This window comes from Lampris incognitus, chromosome 21, assembly GCF_029633865.1.
Source record: "Lampris incognitus isolate fLamInc1 chromosome 21, fLamInc1.hap2, whole genome shotgun sequence".
Lineage (NCBI taxonomy): Eukaryota > Metazoa > Chordata > Actinopteri > Lampriformes > Lampridae > Lampris > Lampris incognitus.
This window is the reverse complement of record NC_079231.1, coordinates 24,844,127-24,857,941: the sequence shown is the minus strand read 5'-3', so window position 1 is coordinate 24,857,941 and position 13,815 is coordinate 24,844,127. Positions and strand designations below refer to the sequence as shown.

The 13,815-nt window shown below is 46.3% G+C and overlaps 1 protein-coding gene across 1 annotated transcript in view; it reads left to right on the top strand.

The window, feature by feature from the left end:
- LOC130131443 (ELAV-like protein 2) overlaps positions 1-13,815 on the top strand; it is a 33,502-nt gene that overhangs the window by 6,763 nt on the left and 12,924 nt on the right. The window contains exon 3 of the mRNA XM_056301120.1: positions 9,076-9,179. Coding sequence (XP_056157095.1) covers positions 9,076-9,179 — 104 coding nt within the window. The remainder of the gene's footprint in view (positions 1-9,075; positions 9,180-13,815) is intronic.

Here is a 13,815-nt window from a genome sequence, read left to right as displayed (position 1 = left end):
AGTAATTCCCAGAGTGCTGCATGTCTTCCTGCTTGGCTATGAGTGCTGTTGTATGAATGGACCCTTCTTCCTCTCCCAGTCAGCAGCTCCAGACAGGACTCTGGGCTGGGTGCTGTCTCGTGTTGCAAAGGGCATCCCACCAGGCTTCTTTCTTTCTGCTACCTGCAAACTCTTAAGAGATATTTCAGATCTTCCGCTTCTGGTGTGGGAAGATGGCAGCGCAAATTCACGTTTGCAGTGGCCTCATCCAGTACCAGTGTGGAAAGATGGCGGCGCCAATTCACATTGGCGGCCGCCTCACCCAGCACCGTCCATCCAGTGTCTTTGTCCACATCTGCGTCTGTTTTGTCTTCGTTTGATGGCTGGGAGAACGTGGTCTGTGGCATCCTGTGGGCCCAGGGACCATGGCCTTACCTGGTCAGGGCGGTCTGACAGGACGTGGTAGCAGGGCAGGCTAAGCTAACTGCTAGCCCATGCAGACCAGCAGTTCCGATAACACTGAGGGTGGTCTGGCAGCAGCCTCACCTGGCATTGACTGTGGGTTGTTTTTTTTTTGTTTTTGTTTTTTTGACGTGTGTCGGGGGTGTGGCTGAGAGAGCTGGCGCTGGATTGGCTGGGAGAGCTTGGTCTGCTGCATCCTGTGGGCCCAGGGACCACAGCCCTGCCCGAGGAGGAAACACAGAGGGTGGTCTGACAGGACGCGGAAGCAGGGCGGGCTAAGCTAACTGCTAGCCCATGCAGACCGGCAGTTCCGACAGTCATTCTGGCTGGTGTTCGTTCCCTTCGACAGTGATTTCCCCCCCCCCTTTTTTTTTCTTCCCAATTATTCTTGGCCAATTATCCCACTCTTCCAAGCTGTCCCAGTCGCTGCTCGCCCCCTCTGCCGATTCAGGGAGGGCTGCAGACTACCACATGTCTCCTCCAAAACATGTGGAGTCGCCAGCTGCTTCTTTTCACCTGACAGTGAGGAGCTTTGCCAGGGGGATGTAGCATGTGGGAGGATCATGCTGTTCCCCCAGTTCCCCCTCCCCCTGAGCAGGTGCCCTGACCAACCAGAGGAGGCGCTAATGCAGTGCCTAGACCAGGACACACCCCCACATCCAGCTTCCCACCTGCAGACACGGCCAATTGTGTCTGTAGGGATGCTCGGCCAAGCCGGAGGCAACACGGGGATTCGAACCAGTGATCCCCGTGTTGGCAGACAACGGATTAAACCGCTACGCTACCTGGATGCAGACAGTGATTTTTGTTTGTTTAGTTTAGATATGTGTGTTAGTTCGGATATGTGTGTTCTTGTAGTTTTAGGATGTGTTTTTGTGTTGCGCTGCTGTGGGCTGGGGGAGCGGTATTTCGTTTCATTTCATGTACACAAGTGTACAGTGTTCTGATTCCTGATATGCTTGAGGAATTGGTTTTAACAAAAGGAAGAACAAATGTTGCGGTAGGAAGACACACATCTCACATGTCGAAGAGCACTGCGACTTAGGGTTTGTTTGCCCTCCAGGCAAACAAACAGGCAGGTGTGATATTAATATACAAGTGTGTTTCGAAGGCACTGTGTTATTCTCCTGCCTGTAGCATCCCTGAGATGCAAGGTGTAATGAGTTATGAGCTCTTCTTGAACATAGCTGAGAAACGGATGAAAGCAGTGACTCGTAGTGACAAGCCAGATGAAGACCATATGGGTACTTGCAGGTAGGGCTGCACAATATATCAAAAATTTCCCTCAGGGCGATATCGACATGCACGATATATGCATTGCAAAAGACTGCTTCAACGGCGATAAGTGGTCTATGCACGTGTGCCATGCATTCACACTCTGCATATCAATATATTTAGCCAATCAGATGGAGCCCTACTGCCCTAGATGCCCGCATGTAGACGCAAGCAACTGAGGTTAAGCGTGTGGCGGTAGTTAGAGCGTGAGCGTCGTGATGGCTGAAGGGAGAGATGAGCGCTGAGGAAAATGTGGGCGATTAAAAAGAACAGCACGTCTGCTATTTGGCAATACTTTGGCTACAAGAGAGGCGACGAATTACAAACACAGGTACTATGCAAGTCATGCCCAACACGTGGCAACTATCGGAGGAAACACGACTAATCTCCATAGCCACCTACTACACAACCCCAAAGAACTACACAAGGAGTTAAAAACATCTGGCGTTAGCCAAAGCAACAAAAAAAAACTAATGTCAAGTAGCAGCAAAACAATCCAACAGATGTTAATTCATCAGAGTTTTGCAAGTGTAACGCCTTAAGAAGAAATATCCAAGCGCCACAAAGAAGTAACGGGCGCCATCACACGTTATCTGGCTGAGGACATGATGCCTGTGAATACAGTGAGCAGAGAGGGCTTTGTGAGTCTGATAAACACATTGGACCGAAGATCCCAGATTCCATCAAAGGAATTATCCCAAGTCGCCATTCCACAAATGTATGACACATGTCGGAATACAGTGAGGTCTGAACGCAAGTACGACAGATCTCTGGTCTAGTGGAACGACAGAGCCCTACATGAGCCTCACAGTTGCATTTCCTCACTGAAAACTTGGAATTGAAAAGCCGGTGTCTAGAAACTGTGTAGTTCCCAGAGTCGCACATCAGTGAAAATATAGCTACGGGATTATGTGAGGTGTTGGCCAGTTGGGATTTGCATGAAGAGCAGCAAGTGTGTATCACTACGGACAATGATGCCAACGTTGTGAAGGCCACCAAACTCAACAACGGGGTCACTCTTCAATGTTTGGGCCACAGGCTGCATCCTGCCATCGGTAAGTGTTTAAAATAACTGGGCTAATAACTTGATCTGCATGTCACTGTAATGTTAATCTATGTTGTAGTGTTCTTGGTTTGTAACTTGAATAGGCCCAATTATTAATTGACATGATAGAAGATATGTCCATTTTGTCACCTAATGTTATTAGTTCATGAATTTGTGATTCATTTGTGAGAGGAGAGGATAAGGAAGACAGGAGAGAAGGGAGGAGCGGACAGCAGAAGGGAGAGGAGAGGAGACGAGGAGAGAGTAGGGGAGGAGAAGGGAGAGGAGAGGTTACAGTGGAGAATACACACATGGAGGGATGAATTTTTAAAAAGTGATTGCATAGAGTAGCATAAAGAGCAAAGTGAGGCATGCAAAATGAACAGCAGAGGCTTTGTGCTGTACAGCATGTTGCTTTATAACCTATTGATTTAAGCTCATGCACGCACACGGGCTACTAAATGGTAGGTGATTGTACTCTCTCAAATGCTGTAGTATTGTTACTAGTTTTTAATGGTTGTAGTTAAAAAACTATGGTATATATTTTTTGCAGTTATTGTGTTTACCGGTAGGTTTTAAATAATAAATGTTTGTCTTGTCTTCTCCCCACTCCCCAGAAAATGCTGTTAAAGGTGACGGCCACATTGCTCAAGCTGCTGGGCTTTGCAAAAAGTTGGTGGGACATTTCACCCATAGCTGGAAACAAGGTGGCACTGAAAGAAGCACAGCAGGAGCACAACCTCCCAGAGCACTCACTCATCACAGAATGCCCAACCAGGTGGGGTTCCAGGCAGAAGTTGATGGAGAGGGTCCTGGAGCAGCAGCGGGCCTTATCTGACATCCTCTCAGCAGACAGAAAATCAAGGCATTTCCCATCTGGCAGGACCAGGATATACTAGAGTCTGTAAACCAGGCATTACAGCCTCTGCAAGAATTTACAGATGCTCTTTCAGGTGAGTTACGGGAGTGTTTAATATGTGAAACCAGTCCATCTGATGAAGACATCGGTTCTTGCAGAGAAAGAAGACAGTGATTTAACCAAGTCCATTAAGGGGAAAATCCTGGACTACACGAACACTAAGTATGACAACCCAGCAACCCAAGACCTTGGCATGATTCATGGATCCCAGATTTAAAGTCCGCTACATCAGCAGGAAAAGGTCCCAGACATCAAGACCAGGGTGATGTCAGAAATGTAAGCAACAGCATGGAAGTTAATTAGGTTATAGCGTTTATTTGACACAAGGGCTGGTGGGATAAAATATTTCACATACACAAATCAGTTATGCATGATCTTGAGTGGAACATGACATATGACTGAATATGTAGTGCAAAAATAATGATATATTTTTCCCTAAGCATTCTTCTCTCTGTTCTAGGAGAGACGCCCCACTGACCCACAGGCCCAGAACATGGATCTACCCAGTGCCACCATGAAATAGGCAAAGAAATGCCCAGGCAGTTTCTTTAAGACAGCCCCAGTCCCCACCTCATCTTCCGTGCAACTGGAGTAAGCTGTGGACTCAACAGCTATTTGCTGTCCCCTGCCATTGACAGTGAGGCAAACCCTCTGGCTTGGTGGAAAGTCCACCAGGTCAGCTTCCCACAGCTGAGCCAACTAGCCAGGAAGTACCTCTGTATACCTGCAAGTAGTTCACCCTCAGAGAGGCTTTTTAGTTCATCGGGAAATGTTGTAACATGTCACTAACCTAACAAAGTAAACATGCTGGTTTTCCAAGTCAAGATCTTGCCATAATAAAGCATGCTTACACAAGTGCAACACACACACACACACACTACATTGCATATTACTCCTACAATGTGGGTCAACATGTTTGTTCCCCAACACTTCTAGTTGAGTTTAACAACATTGTAGATTGTTCCTCATGCTAGTTTTCCTGGCCAAGAACTTATCTTAAAGATAGATATTTTTTTTTTTCAAATTTTATAATTTTCTCCGAATTTGGCGGTCAGTTTCCCTCCCCCTCATACTGCAACACCCTCATACCCCAACTACTCGGTGGGCAGAGAAAAGGGTAGACAATAGTAATGAGAGACATTGCAGTTGGATTTAAATTATGTGTACATTTATGTAATTATTTAACTGGTTTTCAGATTTTTATTTATTTATTTTAACAATCTAGGTAGTAAGGGATATTTCTTAGTTAGAGTAGAAGAAAATGTTTTAAGGGGAGCAGTGGATATTAAAACGTCATTATTGCTATTTATTTAGATACTACTAGGAGTCTGTTGACTTTGATGTCCCCTTCTGGAAAAAAGGCGGTAGTGTCACTTGGCCGATTCCGCCTCAGTAACAACAAAATATAACGTCCATCCATCCATCATCCAAACCGCTTATCCTGCTCTCAGGGTTGTGGAGATGTTGGAGCCTATCCCAGCAGTCATTGGGCAGCAGGCAGGGAGACACCCTGGACAGGCAGCTAGGCCATAACAACAAAATATAATGTACAAAATAAAATTCTAACATCAGTTACTCACTCTGCAGAGGACATCAGTTTTAAATGGAGACTGTTACGCCCTAGTGTATAATATAAACTGCTCATAGCTGCTGTGTTTAAACAGGCCAAAGTGTTGTGTTAAAGTGATGAAGAAACTGTTGCCATGCAACCAAGTTGGTGGTATTTTTTCATTGTCAGTACAGCGGCTGTAGCCAGGTGCATTGTTTTTCAATAAAACCAGGCTGCTCGTGTCTGGGGTCTGTTAGCTGCAGACCTACAGCAGAAAGACGTTAATGCTGTGTACTTCAGTATTTGTTTATTTATCGTGAGTCGTTCAGATTCGGACAACTTTATTTATACCAGAAGGGCAATTCAGTTTTTACAATCTACCCAGACATACACAAACTCGCACACAAGTGGCCATCAGCAGTGTGTCAGTGTGGCAGTATGTCAGAGACAACAGACAGATCAGTACATGGGCAAGACATGCACACTGTCACCCTCATGTGGCCCTGCAGGCAGACTCACACGAGGACCAGGCGAAGGCAAAAACCCACACAAGTAGAAAGAATAGAATAAATAAATAAATAAATAAATAAATAAATAAAGCATCATAAGATGCATTGCACGTTACATTCCACTACTACAGTCAGTAGACGTACACAAGCCATGTGAAACGCACACAAGGTATAAACCAACTATTGTGGTTTAAAACACAATAAAGCATTTATTTACAATGACTACTCTCAGCATTTAACAGCGTAATAGCAGAAGGAATGAAGGACCTAGAATAGCGATTTGCGATTTGTTTTCCTAGGGGGCGCTTTATAGCGCCGGCCTGAGGGTATTACAGTGAATTCACTGGACAGGATGTGGTCAGATTGGCTAATCATTCCTTTTGCTTTCTGGGCCACAAGGTTCTCCCAGAGGGGGCACAAGTCTCTCTGCTGGACTCCGGTTATCTTGGAGCAGACCTGAACCATACTGTTTAGACTGTTGCTGTCCTTCACACACAACCCACTAAACCAACCAACACAGGAAAAAGTTAAAAGACTTTCAGCAAACGACTGGTAGAAAATATGTAAGGTGGTGTTTCCGGCCTTTAAGGAGTTCAGCTAACGCAATAAGTGATTTCTTTGTTCACTTATCTTCTTATGTTCTAATGGACACTTATGTTCACTTGTGTTGAGTCATATCGTCATTGCAATATTCAACAACGTTATGGCATATCGCACGTTTTCCTAATATTGTGCAGCCCTGCTTGCAGGATACAGCTAACTTGGCAGCAGTGCTGTCAACCTCTCATGCCTGTTCGTGTTGCAGTTATATATGCAAATGCAACATTTTATTTGCATATTTTAGTGGTGAATAAAATGGTCTGTAATATGTAAAACTGACGAGAAATGCAGGACAGCTGTCGGTTAGGATCTTTGAATAAATATGTGGTTTACAGTGTGCAGTCTGAGAGAGCATTTTCTCTGCTGTTCTGCCTGGTTCAGTTTTTTCGTTTCTTTTCTTCATATGTGGAATATATGTAGAATAAAATGAATATACTGCCGGGTGTCGGGGTAGCGTGGTGGTCTATTCCACTGCCTACCAACACCGGGATCGCCAGTTAATGTCCCCGTGTTACCTCCGGCTTGGTCTGGTGCCCCTACAAACACGATTGGGCGTGTCTGCGGGTGGGCAGCAGGATGTGGGTATGTGTCCTGGTCGCTGCACTAGCACCTCCTCTGGTCAGTCGGGGCGCCTGTTCGGGAAGGAGGGGGAACTGGGGGGAATAGCGTGATCCTCCCATGCTCTACGTCCCCCTGGTGAAACTCCTCGCTGTCATGTGAAAAGAAGCGGCTGGCAACTCCACATGTATCGGAGGAGATGCAAGTCTGCAGCCCTCCCCGGATCAGCAGAGGGGGTGGAGCAGCGACCGGGACAGCTCGGAAGAGTGGGGTAATTGGCTGGGTACAATTGGGGAGAAAAATCCAAAAAAAAAAGAAATACTGCCAAGAATATCCTTTGTTATATTAGCCATACCAACACCTCTTCTGTTTCCACCATGTTGGCTCATAGCACTGACAATACCTTCTGGCTTCCTGTTCAATAATTAACCTTCCCCATAGCTGCTCCCTCCCTCTGGAACTCTCTCCCCAAACACATGTGAGACTGCCCCGGTCTGTCCACGCTCGCGTCATGACTGAAACTCTCCTCTCCAGAACCGCTTTTAATGTGATTCATGTGTGTTATGTTTTTGGAGTGTTGCTTTTATGATCATTTTAACTTACACGAAGTGTCTGAGTATCCTGAATAGTAAATAGAAAATATAGTTATATAATTACAGATAACATGTATTATTATTATTTATTAAAAGCCAAGAGTGAGTTTTAAGATGCTGTCCTTGTCAAGAACTAATAGAGGTTTTAGTGTCCTGGGTATAGTACATCAGTAGTTGTATTCATTCAAAAATTGAATGAATAATTTTTCGTTGAGCATCCCTACAGACACAATTGGCCGTGTCTGCGGGTGGGGAACCGGATGTGGGTATGTGTCCTGGTCACTGCACCAGCGCCTCCTCTGGTCAGTCGGGGCGCCTGTTCAGGGGGGAGGGGGAACGGGGGAAAATAGCCTGATCCTCCCATGTGCTATGTCCCCCTGGTGAAACTCCTCACTGTCAGGTGAAAAGAAGCGGCTGGTGACTCCACATGTATGGGAGGAGGCACGTGGTAGTCAGCAGCCCTCCCCGGATCAGCAGAGGGGGTGGAGCAGAGACCGAGACGGCTCGGAAGAGTGGGGTAGTTGGCTAAGTACAATCGGGGAGAAAAAATCCACAACGTTTTTTTGAATGAATAATTTTTGGGTAATTTGGCGATGGGGGAAAAAAGTGCAGCTTGCACTCCATCAGTTTGTTTGTGAAGCCTCCTTAAACTGCAGTTCAAATAAATTGCTTTGGAATAAACAAATGTAATGCATTTTTGTATATTTTTGCTATTTTAATAAGTGCTGTGGTTTACTTACTGCCTCATGTCACCTTACACATAACACCAACAACAATAATGATGATGACCAAGAAGAAGCTCTGTCGGTATTAGCAGAGAGCCACATGCAGGCGTTTGAATCGGATCGGAACTGAAAAGTGGATCGGTACATGTCTAGACATATTTACCACACTGGGAAATGTTGATTCCCCCCCCCCCTTTTCTCCCCAATTGTATCCAGCCAATTACCCCACTCTTCCGAGCTGTCCCGGTCGCTGCTCCACCCCCGCTGCCGATCCGGGGAGGGCTGCAGACTACCACGTCTCCTCCGATGCATGTGGAGTCACCAGCCGCTTCTTTTCACCTGACAGTGAGGCGTTTCACCAGGGGGATGTAGCGCATGGGAGGATCACACTATTCCCCCCAGTTCCCCCTCCCCCCTGAACAGGCTCCCCGACCCACTAGAGGAGGTGCTAGTGCAGCGACCAGTACACATACCCATATCCGGCTTCCCCCCCACAGACACGGCCAACTGTGTCTGTAGGGACACCTGACCAAGCCGGAGGTAACACGGGGATTTGAACAGGCCACCTGGTGCTGTGATGAAAATGATGCTGTACTCTTGAGCTTTGTCGTCATTGAAGGAAGGGGATTGTGGCGTGCATTACCTAGACAAGGAATAAAGACTGAATGTTTCTGTATGCGTCTTGGTAGCACCAAGTGCAATTTGTTATTCTGCCTTTTCGGAATCCAGCCATGAGTTTTTTTACATGGGCTTGTTAAAGTAGTAATGTATTTTGACTTTCTGGGTTGTACTTAGTAAAAAAAAAAAGAAAGAAAGAAAGGGCAAATCCCTCATGTATCATATATTCTTTTGTGATTGCAGGGCAGAGTCTAGGCTATGGATTTGTGAATTATGTGGCCCCAAAGGATGCACAAAAAACCGTTAGTACCTTAAACGGCCTGAGACTCCAGACCAAAATCATTAAGGTATGTTTCTACATGTAAATGTTCTCCAAGATGTTGGTAGCACACACATTCATTTTCCTCTTGAGGTTTATAGGTTTTGTTTTCTCTCTCGACTTACTACATCAGTCATAATACTACTACTACTTCTACTACTACTGCTATGTTTGGCTGCTCCCATTAGGGGTCGCCACAGCAGATCATCCGTCTCCATCTCTTCCTGTCCTCTGCATCTTCCTCTGTCACACCAGCCACCTGCATGTCCTCCCTCACCACATCCATAAACCTCCTCTGTGGCCTTCCTCTTCTCCTCTTCCCTGGCAGCTCCATATTCAGCATCCTTCTCCCAATATACCCAGCATCTCTCCTCCACACATGTCCAAACCATCTCAATCTTGCCTCTCTTGCTTTGTCTCCAAACCGTCCAACCTGAGCGGTCCCTCTAATATACTCCTTCCTAATCCTGTCCTTCTTCATCACTCCCAGTGAAACTCTTATCTTCATCTCTGCCACCTCCAGCTCCCCCTCCTGTCTTTTCATCAGTGCCACTGTCTCCAAACCATATAACATAGCTGGTCTCACAACCATCTTGTAAACCTTCCCTTTAACTCTTGCTGGTACCCTTCTGTCACAAATCACTCCTGACACTCTTCTCCACCCTGCTTGCACTCTCTTCTTCACCTCTCCTGCACTCCCCGTTACTTTGGACAGTTGACCCTAAGTATTTAAACTCATATGCCTTCGTCACCTCTACTCCTTGCATCCTCACCATTCCACTGCCCTCTCTCTTATTCATGCATAGGTATTCTGTCTTGTTCCTACTGACTTTCATTCCTCTTCTCTTCAGTGCATACCTCCACCTCTCCAGGCTCTCCTCCACCTGCACCCTAACTCTTGCTACAGATCATAATGTCATTCGCAGACATCATAGTCTACAGTGACTCCTGCCTGATCTCGTCCCTCAACCTGTCCATCATCATTGCAAACAAGAAAGGTCTCAGAGCCGAATCAGCCTAAATCAGGCATAATATCCTGATGAAGTCGAAGCCTGTTTAAATCTGTGAACATAAAAAACTGGTTGCAGAGGTATCTAATACATACAGTGTGTGTGTGGCAATATGTGGCACAGAGTCAAAGCATTATGAGGGAGCAGAGATGATGAGAAATGGCAGGCTATTGTTGATTTGGGTGCAGACAGCTTTTGTTAGGACCTCAAGTAGAGCGCAACTGTTTCTATGGTTGCGTTTGCTGCAGCATAGCGGATGTGTGATGATGTTAAAGGGAGGTGGTGGCAATTAGCAGTCATCGGGCAGGCAGTGCAGACTTGATCCGCTGTTGGGAAAACCCCATTCACTTATAGAGCGGCAGAGCTTGTTGATATTGGAGTCAAGATTATTGGATATTTAACTTTTTTTTCCCTCCATTTTCCACGCACCTTATAGGATATTGCACATGGGGAGTAGGGGGTGGGAATGGTTGTGGATAGAGGGTTTAGTGGCAATTTATTTATCTTTGATTGGCACCAACTAGTATACTCCAAGGTTGATTACATTAACTTCTTATTGAAGGTAGAAGGTGTGGTTAGCTGCACCTTTTCATTTGTATGAAACAAATGCAGCTTCCCCCCCTTTCTACCTCTCCTTTTTTCTGCTCATACATCTGAAACTAGAGCATGAGAGGTTTTTTTTTCCTTTATCACACTTAACCAAAATTCTCCAGCTGCTCCGTCAGAAGTACAAATAAACCCCAATGAGGTAGAGGAACATACTTTGCAAGTATTAGCATCAAATGCACTGTGACAGTAAGACAGGGAAAAGGGGGGAGAGAGTGAGCAGCAGAGGACAAAGGAGACTGTTGGAGGGAAACTTGAGCTTTCACCTTCACTTTGTGCACTTTCAAATGGGGGGAGGGGGAGTTGAGAGAGGGGTGGACAAATGGGGGTGGGTGGGGGTTGTCATTGATTGGGGAGCAGCAAAAGAGATCCAGTTTGCATTTTTCCCCTTTTTCTTTTCTCCCCAATTGTACTTGACCAATTACCCTATTTTCCGAGCCATCCCAGTCTCTGCTCCACCCTCTCTGCTGATCCGGGGAGGGCTGCAGACTACGACGTGCCTCCTCCCATACATGTGGAGTCACCAGCTGCTTCTTTTCACCTGACAGTGAGGAGTTTCACCAGGGGGACGTAGCGCATGGGAGGATCACACTATTCCCCCCAGTCCCCCCCCCCTCGAACAGGTGCCCAGACTGACCAGAGGAGGCGCTAGTGCAGCGACCAGGACACATACCCACATTCGGCTTCCCACCCGCAGACACTGCCAATCTTGTCTGTCAGGACGCCCGACCAAGCCAGAGGCAACATGGGGATTCGAACTGACGATCCCCGTGTTGGTAGGCAACGTACCCGGACACACCGGTTTGCAGTCTTAATTAAAGCAAGAGAATTTTATTGATACAATTCATTGGGTGAGATTACAGAGGGGCTTGCCGTAGGACCATTTAGAAGGCCAGCCAGCGTAATAGAATACGGTTGGGGTGTGCTGTCCAAATAATGGACGGCCCTGTCACAAGAACCTTCAGGCGCCTGGCACAGCGAGTTGCTGGATGCAGCAGACTCAGAGGCTGCACTGTCTCCACAGACACACACTCACACACACTTGCTCTAGATCAGTTCCCAGCAAAAGCACTCTCAAGCCATCCCCACACATCAACTCCTAATGTAGGCCTTGTCTGCGTGCTTGTCTCTGAACTTCCTTGAGGCTCTGCAGAACGCATGGTGCACTGAGGAAAATGAATTTATGACTACCCATGGGTGTAATGATGTATTGATCTAAAGTACCTTGCAGATAACTATCTGGTTCCCTCCATTTTCTGTTACTTGCATACCTTTTATTAACAAATGCTGATTTATGACTGCGCTGAAGCCATTTTCTTTTATACGGGGTTGAGAACACCCCTTACAAAGATCCAGTGGCCTCAAGTTAAAAACGGTTAAGTTGACTGAGAGGGACCTGTTCGGATTATAACACAGGCACTGAGTTGAGAGACTATTACAGATTTAACACTACCAAATGCTGTATGTTATTTTTAAAATCACAATGTGTCTTTTCTGGAAAATGGAGCCTCAGAAAAAACTATTTTTGCAAATCCCAGTGTGTGTATACTTAGTTCAGGCCTGTTGCCCTTTTTTTAACAGTGCTTTATCAAGGTCTAGGGTGCACCTGTCGCATGTTGTCGTTGAATTTACTGTTAAAGCAGCAAATATCACATTGTGCCATGTCCAAGATATAGGGGTTGATGTACCACACTGAGTTTAACCATACAAAATTAAAACAAAGAGCACAAATTAAATTCTGATGGAAAACACATATGGCCAATGGTAGGTTTTTTTATTTTATATCAGAACTAGTAAGTGACCCGCAACCAAGTTGCGGTGATCATGACGTTTATTAGCTATCCACCCGTCTAAATCTCCCTCCTCTTCATCCTGCCAGCTAACCGCCTTCCCCCTGCCCCTAACCCCCCCCCACTCCAACTCCCTCCCCCCAAATGCTCAGAATCACCTGAAATGCCGAGAAAAGTGGTTTTTAGCCATTTTTAGAAAAATTCATATTTTGCATAATTATGCATAATTTTAATTTTCTGGGATTTTTCCCTTACTCTCTGAGACAATACCTACCACCTCCAAAAAGAATTAGGATCATAAATGCTTTAGTTTTCGGTCCCGCTATCTACACTAACACCACACACATTCTGAAGATATGTGAATGGAAGGTGGGAAAGTAGCCACACCTGTACGACACGTCACAGAGAGGATACACACCACCGTCTCTTCAGTGTATTGTCTTGTAGAGTCAGCAGGCAGAGCATCTCTTCCTCGTCGTCAGTGTCGGACGCCATGACAGAAGAGTGTAAACAACACGCGAGCATTGTGGGTAATGTAGTGTTTGACGGGCGGCTTGACAGGAAACTACAACGCGGAAGTGCGCTCGACTACGGAAGCCCAAATGACCGCGGACGTTCCTCGTGGATCCGCTCCGCGTGCGTTCCGCCCGAGTATGTTTGGGCCTTTAAATGTGATTCATCGGATAAGACACGCGGACACTTCCACGCGCGCAACAGCGGACAACTGTATTGTTCGTCAGACCCGCCAAAACCCGAACCGCCCGCACGCGCTGATGTACATTCAAAAACAGAAAACTTTATTGAGTTCACTTCACGTGACAGCCGCCATATACGCCCGTGCTCGACCCCCTGTGACGTCGTGGCTTATTTCACGGACGCTTTGTATTTGCAGCGCTGCTCGCGGTCTCCGCCCGCCCGCCCTCCAGCAAGCCGGTAAGAACGCGAGGTTTGTGCGGACGGCGGAAAGAGCCGAGGCGTGACGTAGCCAGAGCCGCCATCTTGCTGAACTGCTCAGGATTCTGAAGGGATTCCACATATTTTATGCATATTCCGCATATTATGCATACTTTTAATGTTCTGCTATTTTTTATAGGTGCCCCTGATCATCCCCAATAACCTCCAAAAAGAATCAAGGCCCCAAGTGCTTTAGTTTGGCCGTTTATTGACTCCCACACAGACACACACCACACACACATTGTGAAAATACAGGAGTCGATGAAGGGTTGAGAAGCTGTTTTAATTCTCTGTTTTTACACAG